Genomic DNA, 26,447 nt, shown 5'->3' on the forward strand with positions numbered 1-26,447 from the left:
TCCCTTTAATGAACTTCAGATGGTCAAAATTAATGCGGATTATCCCCACACTGCGGCACGTCTCGTAATCGTGTCGCGGTATCGGCTTGTAAAACCCCATAATTTTAGAGCGTAGCTTTTAGGCGCTCGTACCTGCGTTGAGCGGCGTCGCCGTTGGCGTTGCTGGCGTCGGCGTAACTGATAGAGCGAACGAGGACAAAAGAGAGCGAGCACGGAGTCTGTCAATATCACTAGCCGCTGGCCTCTAACCTCGCTTCGTTCCTCCGTCACGCGCGCTGGCCCCTCGGTCGGTGCTCGTGCGCATGCAGGGCTGGCAGATGCACTGCATGCGGCTGGCTTCGCTTGCCGTAATGTGGCATGTCGGCGTTTAGCTTGGTTCGCGACGCTTGCAGTGCACAGAGTGGTGTGCGTAGCACTCGAGCGCTGGCAGTTTCCGTGGCAATATGTAACGAATGTTACAGTTGCTACAATTGCGGATAGCCAGAACTTCAAACACAGTTGGCGTTGCTCCAACACGAAGCTGCGCGCAGAATTCGCATTAGGCAGTATCGTAATCATCGGTGAATTTCTTATAATGTACTATCTGATAAGCGATATTGCACATTGCTTACTGAAGGAACCCAGGAGCCAACCAAAGAATAACCGGGGGAACTTACTCGCCTGAAAATGGCCTTGGTTGATTTACTGTATCATTCTTTCTTTTTGAGGAAGGGGGTGGGGACACACTATGACGGAGACGGTCTTCCTACGAGTGTCATCCATCATGCAAAGGCCGGATAAATGCTGTCGAACTGTTCTTTTCTTATTATTATTTACACCGCGTTATTATAAGCCCATCCCTCATGTAAAGCCCTCAAGAAAAAGGGGGGCGGTGCTTGTGGTATATAGAGTACATTGAGTTTTAAAAAAAAATATTTTAAAGCTATGAAATATTGAAAGAATGCTTCAGTGAACGTAATTTCTTGCACTTAGTTTTCTTTTTTTCTTTTTCGAAAAAAAAAACAGCGCTGGTATGCTTTCTCTTGAGCTTTGTTGAGGTGGACTGGTATAAAAAGGGGAAATTTTTATTTCGCACCGAAGAGGTTGTTAGCCGAGTCGGGGATGTTTTTTGGAGAGTGGTGTTCTGCCCATGTTGCGCGACTGGGGTTTTCCCCGCTAAAAACAAGGAGGCGGGAAGGAGGGGGAGTGTTGCTTGGTACGAGTGATCGGCGCCTTACGCTTTCTTTTTGTTCGGTAATTGACACGTTCTTGGAACTCTTCTGATGCGGTTGTCCATACGTACGAGCTCGCGCGAGGATTCCCACGATACGCTTTCCGGAGCAGTGTGAATGCCTGGTTCTCTAATGAAGCTTGAAATGTACTGTTGGGGTAGTCGGTTGACCATTAGAACGTACGGCAGCGCACACCGGATTACTGGACGACCCGAATGTGTATGTCTTTTTAACGTTGAAGCTGTTTAAGGTGGCCGTAAAAAAACTTTGTTGTGTACGAGTGTGTACAAAAAACTATCATCATCATGACCTGGTATGTGCCACAGAAGCTGGGCAAATCCCACTACTCGCCGCTGGTCCACTAAAAATGAGGAAGGCAACAGACGCGCGGCAAACACCGATTTAGATTTCTAGACAGACGTAACAAGTAATTGAGAAAAGCTTTGCTAAACCGTCGGGATTAACCCAGTGATAAACACCGTGGCCGCCCCTTTCAGCTTCGCCCAAGCATCTGTACTTCAGCGTGCTTTAGCGGTACGTATACAAGGAGAGAATACTAGGGAACGGGGCAGGCAACGGCGGCTGCGAGAAGACCCCCGAAGCGATGGAAGCCCTACGCGAACGAAGACGCGCCCGTCGACCCATGGGAGGCGCGAACGCTCGGTTTCAGCGCAAGCTTCTGTCTGTGGAGTTTGGACATCCGTGTCGTGTCTGTGTACGTGACTGTGGTTTAACTCGAACCTCTCTGTGCTGAGAAGTTAACTAGAAGCAACTTAGCATCACCTAGCTAAAGCCTAGCTACAACCTAAAAGCAACCAGATTATAGACTTCATAATCGTCCAGCTTCGTGTCATCTTGTCACCCCGCGTGCGCTGCCGTACGCTATAATCACTTATGATGAATCGCTTAACAGTTGTCGCTGTAGTCCACGTTTCGACGGGTTCTTTTGTGTAAACGTTGGCTACGAGGGCATTCTGTGTTCAACGATTTCTCAACGCTTCAGCCCTCCGTGTGTTCCTCTGAACATCTGTTTTGTTCTGGCATTCTATTAGGTCCGCGCGGCGGTACGTTGGTTACGTTGCCCGCGGCTGCTTACCCGGAAGTCGTGGGTTCGATCCCGGCTGTGGCGGTCGCATTTCGTAGGGGCGTATTGCTGTAGAAAGCTGTGTATACTATGCGATGTCAGTACACGGTAAAACAGGAGATGGTCGAAATTTCCGGAACCCACCACTACGACGCGCTTCATAGTCATATCGTGGTGTTGGCACGTAAAACCCCATAAATTATTATGAGTAATCATAGGCGTGCGCAGGGTTCCCCATCAGGGAGGGCGAAGGTTCATCGCAGCGTCCCCCCCCCCCCCTCCCTTCCATGTGCGCACGCCTATGTGAGTAAATATGGTATATATAGGCTTCACGCAGTGCAACGCGCTTCGAACTGTTCTTCTAATAATCGATCTACTACTGCGACGCCAACGGAAGCAGATTTTTGAACACGTGCAATGTAAGTCTATTCAGTAGGGGTGTGCGAATATTCGAAAGTTTCGAATATTCGTCGAATATTACATTCGAAATATTCGTATTCGATTCGAAAATCGTGTATTCGAAAAGTTTCGAATATTCGATAACTTCGAATATTCGAAAAATTCGAATACGCGATTCGATTATCATGCATAAAATAACTCGTCTTCCACATTTCTGCTGCGTTCGTATCGCTAAAAACGTTGCCGAGAGGAGCGATAAACATCCTAAGTACACGGAGGCACGATATCTGCCTGCGACGAGCGCCCCAATACGTATGATTTATTGCTGGTGCATCTCCGACGTGCAGCGCTGTTGGCGATCATGTAACCGTACATTTTGAATATTATGCGGCCGTAACGTGCTGCACTACCACTCGTTCACCATGCGGGACCACTTCTGGAGAAAGACAGTGACCCACGTGACGGGTGGCGGACTGTTCAGATACCCCAGTCTGGGAAAGCTTTGCCCCATGTAACTCCCTATACCAGCCACTTCTGTTCCAAGCGAGCGTGCCTTTTCAGTGGCAGGGGAGGGAGGTTCTCTGTTACAAGGGAGCGCCTGCTGCCTGATCATGTGGAGCAACTCATATTTCTTCATGATAACATGCATTTATTACTTTCATTGTGCCGTGATATTTGCTTGTGTTGTGATGTGCATTGTGCTAGCCTAGTCATTGTGTTCGGGAGATAGCAGTGTATGTTGTGCTGCCATGTTTTTATAGCACTGTATGTTGTGCTGCCATGCCAAGGCTGTTAATGTTTTTTTTTTTTTTTCAAATAGCTACATGTTAAATAAAATATTGTTACTGTGGAGGCATTTTTCCTTTGATATTCGATATTCGATTCGATATTCGAAGGTGGATATTCGTATTCGATTCGTATTCGAAAAATTTGATATTCGCACACCCCTACTATTCAGCTGATTTCATGCTTCCCCGTGGGTGTTCCTCTATTTAGGGGCGCCATTTTTTAAACACCCTGGTGTCTTGCGGGTGTCTCACTGAAAGGCAGCCCCTTCTTTAGGGTGTGCTTTTCAAATACCCGTATCCTATTTATTGGATGAATTTGTTCTGAGTTATATATTTCTCATACATTTTCTTATAGGTTTGCGACCTAAAAGCCACTCCCTTTTGAAGGAGTACTTCTGAAACACTCCTTTAGGGGTGTTTCAGATATCCTGTTTAGCCCTTTGAGGCTCAAATTAATTATGTTCAATGTAAACTGCTGGTTTTTACAAATTGAGGTGCTCATGATCGTGGTAGTCCAAAAATAAAAAATAAATCTGCTCACACGTTTCAATCAAGAATAATTAATGAGCGAGTCAATTAATTATGAATATTTCCATGGAATAGCATAATACCCAATGCTCAAAATTGAAAATTTCGATGCAGAACTAAAATAAATGTCCTACCTCTGCACGGTAAAAGAAGAATCTCTCTCAGCGTATTGCGGGAACAGCGCGGCTGCTTCTGTAATTTCATCCTTCACACGTGGCCTCACTTTCTTGTGTGTACCTGGCTGACAGCATATGTAGAGCAGATGCTAAACATCAGCTGTAGATGAAGGACGACTTTTGTTTAAATCTTTTCCAGTTGGTTTCTGACTGGCCTACAAAATTGATGATTCCATTTGAAATCACTGGGCCTGAAAGGGTTCAGGGTGCACTTCTGAAACACTCCTTTAGGGGTGTTTTAAGGATATCCTCTTTCAGGGCTACTTGTTTAACTGGTGTGCTTTCAAAACGCCCTCTTTTAGGGTTTCCTGCTGAAATACTGACCCCCTTTTCCGTGTCGATAGACACGGTGACCCCCGCACGAGTGGCCATCGCCGATGACGTCACGAGCCTTCGTGATTACCTCCCTCCGCGACGCTGACGATGCGCGAGATACACTGGACAAAGTTGGCCAAGCTCGGAGTATAGGTGCCGCGCCGTCGCTCCTGTTACATGCATTGCAGCCCGATTTCGGCCGAGGCGCCCAAGATAGGAAGCGTGCACGCGAAAAGGAACGGGGAGAATGCATGCCTGCCGCTTTGATGACAGCGCTGGCCGCAACACGCGGCTAGACTGTGGCTATACGCTATAAGCCGGAGCTGTTACTACACGAACGCGTGATGTCTGAGAAGCCGGAGGAAGGGGAAATCCCACGCTTTTGCTCACTGTTGCGCAAAAGGGATCTTGTTGTTGACGACTGGCGCCGACGGTCAGCGCGGTCACGTTGCCTTCGTGTCTCCGCGGCGTTGCATAATGAAGTGGGGGGAGGGGCGTGCGTGAGGCTTATAGCTCCTCCTCTGATGTGTGGCTTCTCTGTGAGGCAAAACAGATTAGCGGCAAACGGTCGGCGTCTTTCTTTGCAAGTGGGTTGTTTCTGGTAACTTACCTGGTGAAAGAAAGAAAGTACACACCGGCCAAATAAAAGTTTAAGAGAAAAAGAAAAGACGTGTCGGCTGCCATGCGGAAGCGTATACCTGTTCTCTGGATAGAGGTTAGACAGCCGGTCTTGCCTCGGTACCTGTACATACCTGGAATTGTATCAAGGTAACCTTGGGCCGTGTTGACAGGAAGCCTTAATTGAGAAGAAAGACGCCTGCAGAACTCAACCGTTGAAGTGAGATTAAGTGAAGACACTGTTGCTGTTACGAATGCGGGACAGCCAGCGTTAGACAGTGCTGGTTGTATACGAGTATGTACGGTAGTTTAAAATTGGTTCGAAATCACTTTTCGCCCTATAGTCGCCTCGTCACAGAAAGTGGGTGCAAGCGACACCGCGGAAAAAATCGCGCTGTTCCGTTACGGAGACAATCGAGCCCCCCCCCCCCCTCCCGCCTCCGTAGTTTTGATGGAGGGGGTGTTTTACCGAAATTAAATAACAAAAATAGGTGTTTTTCTCAAATAGTCAAGGCCTTCAGCAAATGCACGCCCCCCCCCCCCCCCGGACCCCCCACCCCCCGCCCCGGAAAAAATTCCTGGCTACGGGCATGTTGCAATCCTGTTGTAGTTCCACCATATCATACTTTAGATACCATGTATCCTGCAAAGGATTCCATTCTATTGCCATGCTATCGTGCCCTGCTTGGTTCCATCATACGGTGCTCTAGATCTGACCTGCGAAGAAGGACGTGATCCTTGTGGTGGTGGTACACAGCAGCGAAGTTGGCTTCTCCGCTTCGCGCACAAGCTTTGCCGTTTCGCCAGGCGACGCGGCGTTGGCAGTGGCTACCTGGCGTTGCGATCGCTTGCGGCGCGATTCCGTGATTCGTCGAGCAGTCAATTATCACACACGTGTTATCGCATGCAAATCAGAGTATAGACGCTATGATCCTAGTCAAGTATTACGCGGTTTAGTCGTCAGATTATGTTAGGTTAAGAGCGAGAATCGCACAGGTTAGAAGTAAGAAAAATGTTAAGTGACGATCTGACGGAACAGCGAGAGAGATGCTTTGGTAATACCTTTGATTACCATCGATTACCTTGATAGACAACATTAACCGAAGGTGCTGATGTATTGTGTGAGAAAATACGGTAGGTTTTCACACAAACACGTACGCTAGCCCTGTGCCACAGCGTCCCTCCTAATGATAATGCATTGATATTTACGACGACAGTATATAAGCACTCGCCACGGCGCCTATCGATACAAAGATTAGCCTGTCCGTGAATGTATTACCTTTTGCGGATAAACGGGTTCTCATAATCGGGGGATAGTAGTACCAGAGTATCTACGCTGGTGGCGGCATCCTGTGACGGTTTGTCTAACTACAGCGCATTCGAAACATTTTTAAATGTGGATCATTGCTTGGCCAACCAAAGCCTCGTCGGAAGCTATCTATCTATCTATCTATCTATCTATCTATCTATCTATCTATCTATCTATCTATCTATCTATCTATCTATCTATCTATCTATCTATCTATCTATCTATTCTGCTTATAATAGGCACGTCATGCAACTGTGGCGTCGGTTCTCGAATGTTCGTGTCGGAGTTACGTCAGGCTACAACCTTCACTTCAGGCGTCACGGTACTGTAGTCGACGTCCCTGGTAAAACCGTGTCACGCGCACAGCATACCCGATTTAGACAGAGACGTCGGTCCAGCTCATGTCGCTAGATTCAAAGTCAAATAACGCGCCATGCCGAGCGCCTCACTGACTGTTTCGTGTGACGTCTGTCCCTACGGGGCGAGAAATCTGCCGGTTTTTTTTTTTTTTTCCTCGCTATCTGATCGATGTCAGTGGTATTCCGCGAATGGCAATGTCTTTACTTGCTAGCTGAATCTCTCTGATGACCGCTGTAGCGTTTGACTGTTCTGTGGTCTAGCTGCTCTACAGTCTTCTCTCGTTGTCGCTGCTTGAGCACGGAATCGCGAATTTTATCACCGGAAGTGGCGGTTACCGCATCACTACAAGGGCGGAAAGCAAGAGCGCGCATGCGCCCGCTCTGGGCAGGGGCGTAGGCAGAAATTTTTTTCGGGGGGGGTCACCTCCTTGATCTGTAGTGGGGACGAGCAGGCAGATGTGGTCGAGTGTCATTTTCTGCTCTGTATGCTATGGCAAAAAAAAATTTCGGGGGGGGGGGGGGCACGGGCCCGGTGTGCCCTAACGTGGCTACGCCCCTGGCTCTGGGTACCTGTTAACGAACACCGGGTTGCCCGAGATTGCCTAATAAGGTGCAATGTCAACATCCAATGTACAAGATCCGTTCTTCAAGTTGCAATCTCCGTGATACTTTGTCCAAGATTCATTGTCCACGGTCTTATGTCAGGGTCCATTGTCAAAGATCGAATGTCCAAGATCCAATGTTCAAGACACAATGTCCAAAATCTAATGTTCAAGATACAATGTCCAAGACACTATGTCCAAGACCCAATTTCAGGATCCGTTGCCCAAAATCCACTGTCCAAAATACAGTGTCTCGCGCTTCGGACTCAAGGCGCATGTCGAGTCTGGCGTGTCAGGCATTGGATCGCTAGCATCGAATAACGTGAGACGTCATGCATGCCGCCATATTTTTAGTGTGATGAACAATTCCTCTGAGACACTTGTCATTGATAACGTTCGTCATAGACACTGATAGCATCTATACGCACGACCATAAATACGCTTCTATGGTAATATGGCTTCGACAAGGTATGAATGACTGACGGGTTCTGAACTGCTTGTGTAAACACATTTATCAAGGAATACGTCGGCCTTCCTTGACCACCGGCAGTTACGTCTTCGTCTGTATGAATAAAGCGCAGTCTTCGCGTGTTTGTAATGTACGCGTGCATGCGTACCTATGTGATGACCCCCCGAAGTCTGTGAATTTGCTGTTGTGATAACAATCTTTTGCTATAAGCCTACAAATGCTATAAACTTATCAGGGCGAGCCTCATTGATCATCAGTTTGAAAGCTGCCGATCGGTGTTGCAACTTGTCACGCTGCATCATGCAAGCACGGAAGCCCTGGTTAACACCGGTTAGGTGTAACAGAGCGGGAAACACAGTTCCACCAGAACACGAGTCTGGTAATGATCGCTGAAATGATTACTAATGTCATATGTTGGCTGAGTGACGGCTAAATGATTGTGTTAGTAAATCTTGAATAACGTAAGCCTTCTGCAGTTATAACTTTGTCCCATTCGATTTCAATTCACTCGATACCCCTGTCGTACTTATAGGCAAAAACCTTAGTCCGTACTAGTTTTTCTTTTTTTTTTTTCCGGTTTCCTGGCGCCTATGCTCTGAGCTGCGATGTACGTGCAATGCCTTTGCAGCTAGCTTTCCGCAAGGACACGTCGAAAGTTCCGCGTCTTTTGTCTGCTTCTCAGAAATGCATATGAGTGCGTGTCTCTATCGCAAGCGGACACGTGACGGGCGTTATGTAACGGGTGTGTCACTTATCTCTCGAAGGAGCGGCTAACTAGATCGTTTCTTCAGTGCGAGGAAGTGCGCGGGAAGTTGCAGGGGGCACGGCTCAGATTACATTGCAGGCGGCGGAGGTGATGCAATCACCCGACGCCTTCTCTATCTCTTTGTTTTATTATTTTTTAAAGGCATGTACTATTGTGAGGTATGAACGTATACTGACGGACTCCGGATTAATTGTGACCACCGGAGATTTTTTTAACGGCGCACATAAACAGAATGACATGAATTCTGGTATAACCCCTTTCAGGCGTGGATTATGGCGGACTGTGTGCAGAGGTGTCCAATTCGCACGACATATTTCCAAAGCACTCGATGTCGCATCCCTAAGAAAATGAAGCAATATGTTGCTTTCAGCGAGCTTCAGTAATTAATCGTAATTAGAGTGCGATTAAATAATTATCCTGAGGTCAGTCACGCTCCTCTTTTACATAAAAAGAACCGAATCGTAAGTTCAAAATACATTCTCACTTTGTTTTTGATTGTTTTCATTTCGAGCAAAGGAAAATAATAATTTTGGCCTTGGCCCTGGAACGCGGCCACGTCCACCGACACGTCGAACATCGTTGTGCCCTCACCAAAGTGATCGGCTCTACTCATATACGCAGCACATCGAGCTTAAGTCAAGGCACACTGACGACGCAGAACGTTCAATTCATCATAGGCGCATTTTATATTGATCTTTCTTGCCCGCTAGTCGAAAGAACGGGCACAAACAAGTTGCGTCCACACGTGTGAACGATGTAAGAATGGCGCTCCGTGTGTGTGTGTGTACTCTCCCTTTTCTCCGTGGTCGTCGCCGCGCCTTACATGCACTTCAAAAACACACGTGAACATTGCGCATGAAGGGGTGAAGTCACACGGATTCTTTTTTTTTTTAATTTCACCAAATTCTGCGCTGGCCGGGGCAGCGTATCGAACCGGCGTCCTCGCGAGCTCTGAAGTCCAACGTCTTCGCCGCTAAGCTTCGACAGTGGGTGACAGAACTCGCCTGCCAGGTGTGTTTGGTCTCTGAGAACGAGTCGCAGTGCATGTTACAACGGAAGTTGATGACCCGTAGCGCTTAAGTATAGAAAGGGCCTGTGCACGGTTTACCTTTGCGTGCAGCAATTGCAAGGCGGATCCATATATTTCACGGCGCCCGACGGAAAGCGCAGCGTTATAACGGTTATAACACGACACCAGATCACAATTGGTGTGCGCACGAACGTAATAAACAGATTGCACGTGACGGCATAAGGCCAGTTTCTCATCCCCGTCCTAGTTCTCAAACATGGTGACCACGTTGGCATCAGTGCATACACCGCGTCGTCACGCTTCATGGTAGTAGTCTTTCTTTTTTTAAGACGATAGTCTTCCTTGGGATACTTGAACGCAGAAATTTTGGTCTGTGTTTCTGTCTGTCTGCTGTCTGTCACACGATTCAGCCACCCGGCCAACGTTTAAGCACTTGCTGAACGTCCAGCCATCTTGGAACTGGTAGCTGCGTTCATACTTGTGAACATTGTCGATCAAAGAGCAATTATTACGCATATCTGAGGCGCAACATCAATACGCAAGTATTAGCTGGTGTGTTCCTTTACTAGAAAATACATAGATACGTAATTCTAAAGACCCTAGTGTTTCTTAGGCTGCGCTGAAAATGCGACGCTATGCACGAAAAAGCCCTCTGCCTGCGATATGGTGCTGCCACCTGGTAGTGGCCCTGGGAACAGCATCACGGGTGGCCGCGGATGAAACCAGGGCTCATGTAATACGGCCGGCAGAAGACTATCGTCTTTCGGCGACATTTGCTACGAAGCACACAGATACGCGGCCATTTTTTCTTTTTTTTTTTTCAGCGTATTATCGACGGCTCTTATCAATGCATACCTCGATGCAAGACACGCCTGTCGTGCCGTCACGTATATTGCTTACGCAACTACTCTGGTGTGCTAATACCCTAAAATGGCAGCCACAATGACATCAGTGTTAAATCTCCATGGTTTGCCTCTGGCAACGTTTAATGCGGACTAGTCCCAGCTGACGTGCGAGATGATATGTCAACTTGCCACCTCGCGATTGGTGAACGGCGAACGCTAGGCGATGGTGATCTCGCCTACCGCGTTTGCATCCATATAAGCCGCACCAGCTGATGCTTCCTGATTTTCCTGGAAGCATATAAGCTGATGCTTTCTGGGCTAATATTAGGTCCTTAAGGCATGCTAATGCTTGCTATTAGTAACTATTTATGGCTAAATGAGTGCTGGTGTTTGCTAAATAATTGACTCCACTCAATCGTAGTCCAATAATGCTTTCGCATATACATAAACGTCCCGAGTTGCTCCTGCCTGTCATTTACTTATGTTTCCTTTTCGTTCTTATTGTCTCCCGTGGCGCAGACATTGCACGTGCCCCTGTCCATGAAGTACAACTGCCCGAGCCAATCTACGTGGAAGCTGGCCGTGACGTCACTGCTCACCGTGCTACGCGTCGGCCTGCCCATCGCGCATAAAAACGGTGAGTTTTTGAGCCTTTACTCCATTACTACTGTCGTGTTGCTATAGTATTTCGACGGCTTTCACGGTGCCAACGCGGCGTGTCGTCTTTAAACGGAGACAATAAAATGTAAATAATTAAGGAACATTTACATAGAAGGAGGGTGGAGGGGGAGAGTGTTACGAATCAGTAAGTCAATCCAATCAATCAATCAGTCAGTCAATCATTCACTCAATCAGTCAATCTTTATTAGTGGTATGATAAGAGAACACAATACAGGTAAATATGCAGCCGGAGGTCCAAATGTTACACACAGCAGGCGGGGCCTCCTTCCTATGTTAATACGCTAGAAAACTGAATAGAGCGAGCATATAATAATAAAAAGAAAACAATATCCACATGTTACACGTTACGAGAACACCGTCGAATATTTCACTGATTAATAATAAGCTGACAAAACGCAGAGTCACCGATTCGCGACAGTTACACGTTGAATAAAATAAAAATAGCTTTCGCCTAAATACGTGAACAGGCGTTATTTATTTCAGTTCATGTGAGAGGGAATTCCGTAATGTAATTAATGAGAAAACAGTGCTCATTTTCCCATAGTTCTTGTGTATTTTAGGCAGCAGAAGGTTTTTATGCACCGCAAGTATATATTTCTAGATACTCGAGGGGCGGCAAAAGTGACGACCATGGGCAATTTTAATTTTTTTTTGAGCCCGTTCTCATGAGCACGTGCTGATCGCGGGGCTCTCGTGCCTATATTAAAGATTAGTCGCGATAGGCGCCTGTGATAGAAAGAAAGAAAGAACGAAAGAAAGAAAGAAAGAAAGAAAGAAAGAAAGAAAGAAAGAAAGAAAGAAAGAAAGAAAATATTCGTAAGACAGCTAGGCCTCTGTGTTCCTGAAGATAGTTTCAATGGGAGAACGGTAAAGGTGACAGAAAAAGAAGCTATAGAGAAGGCGAAGGAGCTATTGACATTGCGTCGTATTGCATCAGTGCGAATCGCACGACCTGTCAGGACGCGTGTGGTGGTAGATAACAGAGATAAGCTATAGGCGAAATGACGAGTGTGTGTCAGAGGGATTTCATCGTCTTGCATCTCAACTTGTCCACCGCTATCGCGCCACCGAGTTGTTGCGTGAATTGTTTAGGCCGAGATATGCACAACAGCCGAGATAACGCGGATGAGGCTGAAAGTGCCGTGGTTCGGCAATCATGAAATCTCGTCACTGACCTGAAAACGACGTAATTGACGTTTCGGTGAGCGCGGGCGGGGACCTCGTTCACACACACACACACACACACACACACACACACACACACACACACACACACACACACACACACACACACACACACACACACACACACACACACACACACACACACACACACACACACACACACACACACACACACACACACACACACACACACACACACACACACACACACACACACACACACACACACACACACACACACACACACACACACACACACACACACAAATGAAAAAAGGTCATTGCCGAAACATTTTGTTCGGGCCTCAGCAGGGTGACGTACTGGGCTAGTTGGTTTTGCACGTTCGTTCTTACAGGGGAGCTATTTTGTACGCGTTCTGTGACAGATCTGAACGAAACGTCTAGAGAGGACGCAGGCGAGCTGAGGGAATTCAGAAATCTCTTCAACGCATGAAGAAGTATATAATTATTGTAGCTGAACATCAATATTGGCAGGCATTGTTTCTTCAAAGCTTGAAATTTAAGGGCGCGATTACTTTAACAATTTAGTTGTCTTAGTGTCTTGAGTGGGCGCTAGGTGGTGTCGCAATTTCACGAGTCGTTTGGTGGTGGAGGGCTGGCTGCAATTTTCGCAATGTATCGGCGAGGGATTGGAGTAAGCCAGACACAAAGCTGGCTAATTCGATTCTCCGGCCCCAGCGTTTACATTTTGATCCAATGCAAGTCGTCCGGAGACCGTTCTGTATCCGTTATATTGGACAGAATGGTGTCTCCGTCCGTTCTGCGCCCGTTTTTTGCCAAAATGATTGACAGCACCGCCTTTGTCGGATGCTATTATCACGTCTGACCGTCAGACGAGCCTCGACCAATCCTGCGCGGCTCCCTCTCGTCCTCTCGTGACGTTTCGTTCCGTTCTGTCACAGAAAGCGATCAAAATAGCTCTCCTGCGCTACAGTCACAAGGTACACTATAGTCGGATACAAGTTTAGAAGTCCGCGGCATTTGCTCCTCAAAGGCGGATGCACACGAGCCTGCACCAATGGGCGCGCACTGCAGACACGTCACGAGCCGGACGGCCACTAGTGATCCCGCCTTCGGAGAAGGTTGCCGAGTGCATGGGTGGGACTATTTTTTTAGTCGCGGAAGCGATTGGCTGCCGCGCTTCTGTCGTCAGGGCGGGGTTTTTCAGGACTTCTTAAGTTGTCAAAATGGCTGATTGGGCGAGTTGGTGATTACACGCTTCTTAAGTTCGATTACAGGTTGGGAAAGACGCACGGAACAAGGACTTGCGCTTGTGGTGTCATCTTCGTACCGTGCGTCTTTTCTAACCGAGTGTACCTTGTAACTGTAGCGCAGGTTAACGAACATTTTGTAGGCCTGCTGTACTCATGAGCGGGACTGAATTCTCTTAAGGGTGTTGGCAGTACAGCTTGAGCTCTGGGTGATTTCAGGTGAAGCCGTGATGATGCCCAGAGGATGTTCTTAGAAGATATTCATTACAGACCGCGGTTGAGACAAAATGTTGATAGGATCCCAAAAAGGAAAAAAAAACAAACAGAAATCTATGGACCATTGTAAAGAGACAGAGCTCTCAACATCGAAACATTTAAAATGATCCACTTGAAATAAACGTTGCTATACAATGTTCCGCAAGTTAGTACAACATGCTTAACCTTCGTTCTTCTACTGGTGCATGTTTTTTGTTGGTTTTTTTTTTTTGTGCGCTGTTGTATCCTACAAACACGTTGTACCAACTTGCCCTTGCTTCCACGTTATCGAGACAAAAGCCGCGCAGCTTTCAATATGTCGCGCATGGAAGGTCGTTCTTACATCGGCTCTGTTGTAGTCCGTAAGCGGCTGAACGCGCTTTACGGCGTTCGTGCGCGACTGGGTGTCCATATCTTACGTCCTTGACGCAGAGGCCCACTTCAAGGACCTGTGGTCGGACCTCGCCGCGACTCTCGAGGAGTTCCTCTTCTCGTCCAGGTGAGTGTGTGTAGCTGTGGTACAACACCATGTTGCATCATGGGAGAGCGATTCTTTGGGCGAAGTGGTTGTTAGCCGCTCCCAGCCAACGCGGGTGATAACGAAAGGCCAAATAGATTTGCAGATTGGGTCCACCGTGAGTAAGTGTGGCGTCTGTCGCTTTGACTGAAAAAAAAAAAAGAACTCGTGTTTTTCGTCTCGCGCATGACAGTCACTGATGATGGAGGCAATTGTTTCAAGAGTGGGGCTGTCATTCTCCGGGGAGCGTTCGCAGTTTCCTAGCTGGCATGTGCCACAGCAATTGGACAAGTCCCACTAACCACCACTGGTCCACTAATAATGAAGTCCCCGGGCAAAAGCCTGTGCCACGCGGAGAGAAAGAAAGAAAGAATTAGAAAGCAGTTGTGGTTGGGAGAGCAGGAGGGAAGATGGCTATATATGGCTTACAAAAATAGATTTAGACAGTCTATAGACCGTCGAAACCCATTTTTAGACAGTCTATAGTTTGTCTACATACATTTTTGTAAGGAATGGCCACGTTTGTATCCATGCAAACCGTGCCCATACCAATGTGATGCCAACTGCGCCGCTGTTTAACCAGCCTTCGCGACGTTCATTCAATTAATCTGCTTCAATTATTTTTTTACGTTTTTACTGATGTTTCTTTGTCGCATCTCCTTTATAATCTGTTGTATCCATTCAATAAATTTCCGTTGCTAGCGCTTCGTCTGTTGTGTCCTTTCCTCTGTCCACGTTTTCGTTATTTTTTTTTCCTGCGCTGGGAACTATTTCGGTCCTGTTTCATCGCTTGTGTCGATATGTCTGTGAAGCAGGCGCGAGTGGGCAGGTGGTCAGGCGAGTCTGACTCCCCCCCCTATCGTCGACATCTTCTGGAGAGGCATTCCGAGCGGTCTTGTTATCGGGCGGATGATGAAACGCGCGTTCGCCTGAGCGCGTGCGAACTGATAGTGGCTTGGGGCTAGGCAGAGCCACGGAGGCCTATATAAAATGCTACAGTGGAAGCTCTTACATCTTCCCAGCAGCAAGTGTGATTAAGCCAGCGTTTGTCCATTGTTTACCTTAGAAAGACACTGAAAATGAATTAGTTGAGATTGATTAACTGTATTCTTAAAACTCTAGTGCCGCTGATTTCACCATCATAGGATTATTAATAGAGGAGAAAAATCAAGGTCAGTTTTGTCCTTAAATTTCGCGCCGAAATGTCCGCGCGTTACGTCACTGATTTCAAAGTGTGTCTCATTTTTGGCGACATTGGTTCAACAAAATTTCCTGAAACTGAGCATTCGTGTCTAGAAACAAATAGAGCCGGTATTTGGGGCTGCTACGGTATGCGGTCCGGGAGCATACGCACAACCCCCCCCCCTCCCTCCACCCACCCAATCACCCACCCTGCAGGACAAGTGAGGCGGGGGGGGGGGGGAATTGAAGGACTGGCGTATCCACGCCCCCCTTCCATTCGGAACTGACGCATCAGTGCTGTAAGTTGCCGGGCTAGTTGGTTAAGGGATCCTTTTTAGCGCAAACGGCCTTTCCAAAAATAGATTTAGACAGTCTATATATTGTCTAAAATTGGGTTTGTAGAGTCTGTAGGCTGTCTAAATCTATTTTTGTAAGGGGAGAAACAAAGAGAGGAGGAAGAAGGAAGCAACACGTCGTACTCTAAGCTTATCGTTTACTCTCGCTGCGAGACCCGAAGGTCGCGGGATCGAATCCCGGCCGCGGCGGCCGCATTTCGATTGAGACGAAATGCTAGAGGCCCGTGTGCTTAGATTTTGGTGGACGTTAAAACGACACTAAAGTGAAACAATGAATCGGCTGAGATTGATAAAACGTACTCTGAGAACTCTAACGTCGTTGATTTCACCGTCACAGGTTTATTAATAGGGGAGAAAATGGAGGTCAGAGTTTCGTATCTTGAATTTCGCGCCGAAATCTTGTCGTCACGCATTTTCAAATCGACATGTTTGCACGGCGCGAAACGAACGAGGACACGTGAAAGGACACAAAGCAGACGCTTTGTTGCGTCCTTTCGTGTGTCCTCGTTCATATTTGCGTTGTGCGAATATATTCTAAATCACCAGCTAGCCCAAGCTGCCATTCTGTCACGTATTTCAAAGTGTATTTTTCCTATTTTGGCGACATTGGCTCGACGAAATTTCCTGAAACTAGATATACTAAGTGCCCCCCTCAGATGACGATGCACTCCGTTTTTACCGATTCGGTGCTACGTATGACCTAGCATAGACGCCGTCAACATCTACGACATCACGGCGCTTGATGTGGGAATTTCAAGGTGGCCTCGCCGCCACCCACGTTTTCTTTTCGAGCGTTTTCTCGCTTTCCAAGCGTCTTCTAGAGGTAAGAGTGGTGTTTATATATATATATATATATATATATATATATATATATATATATATATATATATATATATATATATATATATATATATATATATATATATATATAATCATTCGTACTGCGGAGCCTACAAAGTACATTTGCACATGCGTGCTTCGGTATCACAAAAGCAATCGCAGTCACATATGAAACAGATGCCTCTCGTTTTCAAAAAAATTTAAAAGATTAAAAAAGATATCACATTAAAAATAGAGGCGCGGGTTGCAGCAGTGACACCTTTGTTACTCCTTTATTCTTTATTGAAGGTGATAGGATAAACAATGTCGCTGATCACAACATTTCGGTCAGGGTATTTGCCTGCGCATTGCCTTATATTTAGCCCATAATTGAATGGGCGAAAGCTGTTCCACAATATATATTTATCTCATAAAATAACAATGGGTTCGATGTCTTCAATTTGCCCGCCTTATGAGGAAAGAGACAGCGTTTTATAAACCTTGGTTATTTTCGACACATGAATGCATTGTTTAACGTGCACCCGATTCTGAGCTCAAGTTAGTGTATGTATGTATGTATGTGTGTGTGTGTGTCTGTCTGTTTGTGTGTTTCTACACTGCAATTCTTTCGGAACGCGTCCACCGCGGATGGATGGATGGATGCTATGAGCGTCCCCTTTATAACGGGGCGGTGACATGTCTGCCACCAGGCTCGAAGGCGAAAAAAAAAAAGAGAAAGAAGAAAAAAAGCTTCCTTTTTTCATGTTGTCCTAATGCCTTATCTACATTGATTAAATCTATGTTATTATACCAAAAAATATAAATTCACGGTCCATCTCTCTGCCTCTTAAGGCAGAATGACCTTATTTTCCCCCATTATTTATTTTTGTACTTTATCTCTACTTTTCTGCCACCAATACTCTAACCGTCTCTTACTTATTTCTATCGCGGACGTGTTCAGCTTTCCATTGTTGTCCCTAAAACCCAAGGCTTCCTGTAGACTCGTGCCCACACGTATACCTGGGTGAATATCGCCACATTCAATCAGTACATGTTCCATCGTTTCCTTAGTTCCCCCGCAGCATGTACATTGTTCTTCTTCGTTACTAAATCTCGCTTTATAACTACGCGTTCTAAGGCAGCCCGACCTTGCTTCAAACAGTAACGCGCTTCCCCTTGAATTATCATAAAACCTTTCCCTCCTTATTTCGTTTTTTCCTTTTCGGTTGTTACTCAGAGCCGGCTTCTTTTCCATCGCTGTCATCCATTAAGTCCTCTCCGCCTCTCTCACCTTCCGCTTAATGCTCCTTGTTGCCATATCGCCCGCACTGCTAGCCGTATATTTACTGGTGAGCCTCCTAGTTCTTTTTCTCCACTGCGTGTCAACGCTTTTTCTATACAAATACCTGAAAACCTTCTCTGCGCGGTGCAAGCGCCATCTTTCGATAGAGAGGCGAACTGACGCGATCAAAAATGACTCTGAAGCGTATAAACACGTGTAGAATTTAGTCGTTCGCATGCGCGACGCGCGTCTAAATTAAATCAAATGTTGAAAATTTTCAAGCTTCGTGGACTTTTCTGGAAAATGGCTCTTGAATAAAAGAAGGCTTTTTTTTTTTTACTTTCGCAGAAAAGATGTGCAAAATATGTGAGAGCACATGTGGATCTATAGCCGATATGTCTGGTTATGGATCCATTACAAACACGACATTGTGATACAGTATTCATTAGTGAGTACAATGTTAACCTAATAAATATCGTCGAACACCCAATTAGGGGATGTTAATTTTGTTTTTGTTTTTTCTTTGTTCTCGCAGTGACTTGCGCGGAATATAATAAATCTGTTGCTTTCGTAGCCATAATATGAACGGTAAAGAATTTTTAAAATGGTGGGAGCGTTCTTCTCTATCTGTGTCTTTCTCTCTGTCGCTCTGACGTAATTCACGCATAAATACTTCTTTTTATGCACGTTTCAAACTGTTTGTAGCTTCCATTTCACGCCTTAGTTCCATTCACTAATTGTTCTCGGAAACTCGTGAATATATCATAAGTGTCCGTATTGCAATGGGCTGCTCGCTGGCACAGCTGTCGAGTATTTGGAGCTGTTTAACAGGCTGTAGAGTGCATGCGGCAACGAGTTAATGTCATTCATTAACAGTATTTGGAAGCAAGTGAATGCGTAATGTCATTACGCGCGATATATGTGGTAATTTCAATTGGCTACTTGCAAGTGTGTCGAGCGCTCGCGTAAGTTTGAGCGAGGTAGTTGCAGCGGTGCTGGTTCTTCCAATTAATGTATTATTAATGGGCATCGAATGAAATCCTAATCTGTCTTACGCGTTTTGCGAGTAGCTCTGTAACGTCGCAGACTTAATTAATATCTCTGTTTGCGTAGTCTCTTTAACCGATGCAGCCGCAAAATAGAAATTTAAATACCCTCGTATTTGTGAGTACTCAGCAGCAATTTTACGAGTAGTCATTCCAGCGCCCCGATACGCCACCCTTGCAACCCTTGCCCTCTGTTGCATAAAGTATTGCACAGTAGTACGTCAGTCAAGGGGCTGTAAGTACTAACGCAACGTGTACATGAATGATCGTGTTTTCGCCGTAGGAAAGTATTTGCGAAGCGAGCACGCATACACCGCCCGTCATCGCACATGCCTGAACACGGCCGCTCTCATACTTGACTGCACACGTGTGAAATAGTTAGAAGCAATTAGTTAGGAACATCGTGTTGGGATCGTTTCTCAGTCATGGTATACGGCGTATACCATCGTATGGAACGAGCCGTTGTTGAAACGTCCCGAAGTCGTGGGAACGTAACGTAGTTGTAACATCCCGTAGTCACGTTAACGTAACACAGTTGTAATATCCGGTAATCGTTGGAGCGTACCGTAGTGATGGCGTGACGCCTAGTCACGGGAACGTACGGTAGTTCGTTTCAACGTCTTGTAGTCATGGCAACGCGCCGTAGTTGTAACGTCCCATGGTTGTTGGAGCGTATATTTTCTGGAAACGTCCCATAGTCGTAGCGTACCATAGTTCTTTCGAACGTGCCGTATAGTTGCAACGTCCCAAAGTTAATGTAGTGCACCTCAGCTGGAACGTCCTACAGTCGCGGGAGCGCACCGTAGTTCGTTTCCACGCCCCGTAGTCATGGCAACATGCCGTACGTAGTTGTAACGTCCCGTCGTTATGGGAGCGCACCTTACTGGAATGCCGTATAGTCATAGCAGTGTTGTACACGTTCCTCTAAAACAAGAACGACAGCTCGTTCCTCGTTCCTTCCCAATATTGAAACGAGTTCCCGTTACAAGTTCCCCTAACGCGAAAGGAACGCGTTCCAGTTACATTTCGAAAATTGGAACGTGTCGTTACATTAACGTTACATTTGACTTCTTAATCAAAATATAGTGTCGGATAATCCTGAGGTGAAATAAAGTGAGCAATATGCAGCTCACATCGAGGTACATATATAGTACGAATTTGACATCGCCGGAAGTAGGGTAAATCTGCGTAAAAGGAATCTAAAGAAACACTCCTATACGAATTCTTTAGAGACCACCGGCCGTACTATACACAGTCTAACGGCAACTTTCGTGCTCGTCTATTAAAAGTGTTCGTCTATTAAACGCGCAGTTAGGATACTGCGCTTGAGATATTAAAATAGAAATTTCCAGACATGCACCAACATAATAAAATTTCTTGCACGGGAAACCTCATCAAAAGGGACAGTATATAGACGTTTAATTAGTGCTGATTCATTATTGCAGTGTGAGTAGAAAATAATGTCCACGATACATATTCGCAACTTGATTAGTAAAGTCCCTTGTTCGCAATCAGCAACAGTTGCATCTCGATGTTGGAATCTGTCAGACGGATACCAACATCTCGCCAGCACTTTGTTGGCGGTTTTTACGAGCCGTTCCATGGAAATACTTGAGGGTACTGCCGTGTTGTACACTAATCAGGACAATCTCAACCGAGGTCGTAGGGGAGAGGGCAGGCTCAGCAGGCGCAACAAGAATATAGCGCTGGATGTACGCGTATTGTTTATTGCATGGCAGAGACGTTACCAGTGCGACGGCTGTCGAACTGAACTCTAATAATATTGTAGACCGATAGCCGCGAGCATAACTCGAATGTTGAAGGAATACTTTCGACAAGGTTTTAAACTGCGCGAAGAAGACCGGACGAAAACAGGAACACCCACACACACAAGCGCAGAATTTCCAACTGATTTTATTTACGGAAAGCATGTCATTTATGGGTTCTTCAGAATAACAAAAGATAAGAGCAAAGACCAATCGCGTAATGACAATGTTAAGAAAAACAACAAGAACGCGTGCGCGTCACGTACGCGGGAGTGACCTGGCGTGTCCATCTAAGGATTCCATTTCACCTCTTGATATGGGAGGAGAGCTGACACAGCTATCGCGCCTTTTTGCGATGTAAAACGCATTGATGACTTCCCTTTCCGCTCTATACTCTAGATCAGGCAAACAGCTTTTACTATCCCATTTCTTGCAATGCACCTAGGCCAGATTGCTGACCGTGCCGGTGCGCAAGGATCGGTTGTGCTCCTGTGCACGCTCATTGAAGCATCGCCCTGTTTGCCCTATGTAAGACCGGCTGCACGAAAAGGGCATCTCGTATATAACGTTAGAAACGCAACTGGTGAACTTCGTCTGATGGTGCTTCTTGCATGACATCTCTTGTTTTGTTCTTGTCAGAGGTGGGCGCCATTTTTTAGTTTGCAAGGCGCCAAGAAGACGATGCGAATCCCATACCAGTGTGTGTCCTTCTTAACGTTGTGGGACACAGTTGCTCCCGTAGTACATGGTCAGTCTCGGCGTCGCGCGTTTCCATGCGCCCCGGCGAGGGTCAAGTGAACGGTAGATTTTTGCGCCTCACGCGGTCGCCCATCCGCCCTGTTCTGTACGATGCGCTGCATGCGTGCGCCTGTTCAATGTGATGGAACGTTTACAGAAGGAACGCCGTTCCCTCTGGCGTTCGCTCGTAAAAATAACGCATTACCGTTACAGTTCCACCGATCCTAAATGGAACGATGGCGTTCCTCCGTTCCTCCCAAAAGGAACTAGTTCCTGGAACGTCGTTCCTTGGAACGCCGTTCCGTACAACACTGAGTCATAGTAACGTGGCACAGTTCGTTTAGCGTTCCGCATTCGTGGGAACGTACCGCATTGGAACGTCCTGTGGCCATGGAAGAGTTCCGAAGCCGGAAAGTATACCATAATTGGCTCTTATAGGCTTCGGCGTGGAATTGTGCCCTTTGAACTTTTAGCGGCAAGCTTAACAGTTTCACATTGGCATCTGCCTTGTGATGTGTCATGGAAAAACGTTTACGTTGCTGAAGTTCGCATACTCCTCGAACTGCGCAAGCAATGGCGTAAACAAAAAGAAAGGAGGGGGGGGGGAGAAAATGAATTCCTGGAAAAGCGGTCACCATGTATCTAACATAAACACGTCGCGCACGCATTTCTTTCCCCGCACTTTCGTACGCCGTTTCGACAATGATGCATGCCTCTCGAACACCGTTAAAAAAAAAAAGCGTATTTCCCCTTTCGTCATTAAAATCACAATGACATCTATAGAGCGCCTAGGGTCTAAACAAAAGAAGGCAAAAAAGAAACAATCCAAAGCTTGCGATGGTATTAGTTCGACGATCATATAATGCCACTGCGTTCGCAGTTTCCATGACGCAGGACTTGGCACTCGTGCGCGCGCGTATGAACAGGCCTGTTCCTGTGACGGTTCCGGAATCCTTTAGTTCCTGCTTTAACCTCTTCGGTTCATTGTCATTAAAAAAAGCTCGCCGTTCTGCTAAACAGTTTGCTCTTATGGCGACCCAGCGGACGTCAATCGCGCGACAATATTTACACGGGTTTATAACTATATACTATCTTTGACGTGCGTTCGAGGCACCTGGCAGTGCAGAGTGAAGGCACATGACATGAACTTCCGAGAACTGCTTTCGAAGATTTTCTCGGAACTGCATGGGTGGGGGATAACGATGATGGTGATGCCGGCGAGCTCTTCTGCCATATAACGTAGTGCAAATGTTGAGTTAATGATTATGTCAGGGCCGTAATGCCAAGGGGGGTCAAAAGCTCGAGCCTCTTCGGCGCAGCGCGATATTTCGAATCCTCCTTTTAGACATTCGGCCTTTTTTTTTCTTTTTTTTTTTCCCGTAGACGTCGTGTTTCTACATAATGTCATCTATCTATGCCGCCTCTGAAAAAAGCCGCCCGTCTTGACGTTGTTAAGGCGTTGTAGTATAGTCCGACTTTGTGACGTTATTAAAGGGGTACTAACACAAAATTTCGCGGCCGAGATAGCCTGCTGGATCGATTCCCGTGTACGTGCGTGCACGTACCATCTGCAAAATATCGACAGCGAATAAAGCTTGGAAGGTATTTTATATGAATTTTGAAGTTCGCGAGCGCGATATTATAGGCCGCGCCTGGTGCATTGACACCCTCGGAGGTGACCCGAGGTGACCCCCCTACTTCCCCTACGTAACCGTTGCAGCCGGTACAAGTTATGATGACGTCGTAGCCGTCATTTCTGTTTTGACGCTCTTCCCGACGAATCGATCCTCGCCAGCGGGTCAAACCTGAAGTGATTCGCCACGTCGAAAATTTCTTCCATCCCCGCCGCAAGAAAATCGTCGCCATCAGACGACGACAGACCGCGCGGAAATGCGTCACTCTTCTGTGTGCTCACGTGACCGAGCGTTTCACTCGCTAGGTGGTGATAGTTGCACCCGGCGGCTTGTCTCGTTTTTGGAGCTCTGTCAAACCGAAACTGAGGCTGTGTCGGTAATGAGGAGCTTGTAATTATCTGTCGCGCCCTGCAGCAAACGATGTGCCGTGTTATGACTAACAGGCCCCCAGCAACACATTGCAGCAAAAAAATGCGGGGCGAAAATTTTTGTGTCAAGACTCCTTTAAAGGGGTGGTGCCATCAAATTTCGAGGCTATAACAATCCTGTTGTGGGTTTCCTCTGTATGCAAGGACACTCGTCACAAAGGGTAGGACACAGCAAACGTTTAGAATATATTTTAATTCACTTCCAAAGTGTACCTAAATGCCCATGCTCCCGATCGAAACCAATAGCTAGCGCGCCAACACTGACGTAGATCTGTAGGATGGGCAACGAAAGTTGTAGTGACGTCACACCAGATCTGCTGTAGTAACGTGAGTGACCACCGGACCTCCGCCACTTCCGCAACGTACGTACCGGCTGTAGTGAACTAGAATATATTCTAGTTCATTATAGTACCGGCAAAGCATCGGTTGCTACATCACTCGCCGAGTTTCGATCGCTTCCTGGCTAAGTGCGTCACAGCCTTGTGTGGTCACGTGACCAAGCCTCCTACACTTCTACGTCACTGCCCAACCTCGGCGCCCAGAAACCGAAACCGAAAGTTGTCCACATCAAAAGGTGATATTAAATTATATAGCGAGAATACATGAATCTTGGCGCGTTCATCATGCTTCCTGGAGCTATAGGAAACGCTTACAGCAAAGAACGCGCAAGCCACAAATTTGGTGGCACCAGGCGATACATAAGATGAACCGCAATACAGCCACTTGCATCAGGGTACACTGGATTCAAGGCCATGCTGCGAACCCTCACAATATTGCTGCTGACCAACAGGCACACTGCCCTCCTAATACAGACCTCCCATCTATTCCCCTTCTACCTCAACCCCTAAATACACTCCGTGCCCGTAAAAATGTTCTCCGGCAGGATACACGCGCTCTTATCCCACCGTGTGTCTGCTCTCTCCCCCTTCACCTTACTAGGGCGGAGGAAGTTGTGCTTAGGAGGCTTCGGGCAGGGGTGGCCCTTACACCGGCTGTTATTTCAACATGGAACTGGTCGCATTTACCAGTTGGTTCTACATGCCCGTACTGTTCTGTTCCGGTGATACAAGCAGATGCATACCACCTTATATGGACATGCCAAGGATTACAGTCGGAACGCTACCGTCATCTCCTGCAAGCTGGTCTTCGCTACAGTGACACAAACAGTTATGACCGATGGATACATGACAACACATTCCACAAGACACTTCTTCACTTCATACACAACACCGGCCTAACGGCGCATATTTAACACAAATATACAAAACAAATATTATGCCTTAAGGGCAAGTCTATGTCGCAAAAAAAAAAAGTATAGTCCGACATTGTCGCGATTTAAATTGTTAGTTTTACCCGCCAAGATGGTCCAGTGGTACACGGTGCTCGAATGCTGACCCGAAGGTCGCGGGATCGAATCCCGGCCGCGGTGGCCGCATTTCGTTGGAAGCGGTGAAATGCTATAGAGGCCCCGTGTACATAGATTTAGGTGCCTGTTAAATCACACCAGATGGGCAAAATTTCCGGAGCCCTCCATGGACTACGGCGTCCCTCATAATCGTATCGTTGTTTTGGGACCTAAAACCCCGACAATTATTATTACTATTCGTGTACTTGCGGCTTTGGTATGGCTCTGTGTCATTGCAGATTGATTTTTTTTTTCGACAAAATGTTACGGTGCATGCATATAGACAGGGTGTACCAGCTAACTGGCATCAAGATTTTTTTTTTTTAATCCAAGAGCTGTCGAAGAATCGTGCTAACTGCATACTATAGCGGTAATCGTGTGTACTTACGAGTACTTTTTTATTACTAAGTATTAATAATAATAATAATAATAATAATAATAATAATAATAATAATAATAATAATAATAATAATAATAATAATAATAATAATTACTTATTTCCCATCAATGTAAGGTTATATGGAAGGCGCGAGACTAAGAGCGAGGAGCGCCTGACGGAAATCTTAATTTTATTTCGTCAACTTTCTAATCGAATCGCTAGCACGTCAATTTAAGTTGTAGGCCGCCTCAGTTAATCTTGAATTACAATATTGCCGTGAAGGTTCAGTCTTTACCCTGGGGCCGATGCTCGGTACTCCCTCTACTGTCGTTCTGTGGAAATGCCGTGGTATGTAAATGCCCTTTTGAGTCGCGTCAGACACTTCGAATACTTACGTTCGTTCAACAGGTTCTCCGAAGCTGAATGCATTGTTCCTCTCCGCGGCGGTGCATCGGCTCCTAAGCCTTGTGACGTCACTAAAGCGCCGGCTTTGCATAATGACCTCACGATGCCGGTGCATATAGTGCGGACGGCGGCACTGACCGTAATGACACCCACTCTATGACATCAAATGAGCGCTAAAGACGGCTATAACGTTAATTAATCATCGTCAAAAACTGCCGCTTCTGTGACAGCCACTCCTACGTCGCGAAAGAGGCCTTTCAAAGCCATCAGAAAAACCGTGCAGATCCCGTGAATTGTAGAACTCGATGTCATACGAAGCATTCGGCGAGGAGCCGCATAGGCCGCGTTGTTTAACTTTGAAACAAGTCATGTCACTCATGTGATGACATGTCATTCACTGTCGCGTGTTTGTCACGCATGCACGTGCATTCTGGTATATACGATTGTAATGAAACGGCAGCTGCCACGGCTTCACACTGTTAGAAGCATGTCATTCGTGTTATTCATGTCATGATACAGATGACGTGCATGTCATGAACGTTCATGCCTTCACCTGTCGTTCGGGTTCGGCATACGCGCACGTCATTTGACGCACGTTTTAGTATGTTGCAGGGTAATGAAACGACTACCGTGACATC

General features: G+C 46.5%; 1 protein-coding gene across 2 annotated transcripts in view; it reads left to right on the forward strand.

Moving 5' to 3' along the window:
• The window catches only part of LOC119407123 (protein MON2 homolog), a 250,394-nt gene that overhangs the window by 179,575 nt on the left and 44,372 nt on the right, over positions 1–26,447 (forward strand). For both annotated transcript variants that reach the window (XM_049420247.1, XM_037673981.2), the window contains 2 exons: positions 11,019–11,136; positions 14,285–14,351. In XM_049420247.1, the coding sequence (XP_049276204.1) occupies positions 11,019–11,136; positions 14,285–14,351 (185 nt within the window). The remainder of the gene's footprint in view (positions 1–11,018; positions 11,137–14,284; positions 14,352–26,447) is intronic.

This window comes from Rhipicephalus sanguineus, chromosome 10, assembly GCF_013339695.2.
Source record: "Rhipicephalus sanguineus isolate Rsan-2018 chromosome 10, BIME_Rsan_1.4, whole genome shotgun sequence".
NCBI lineage: Eukaryota > Metazoa > Arthropoda > Arachnida > Ixodida > Ixodidae > Rhipicephalus > Rhipicephalus sanguineus.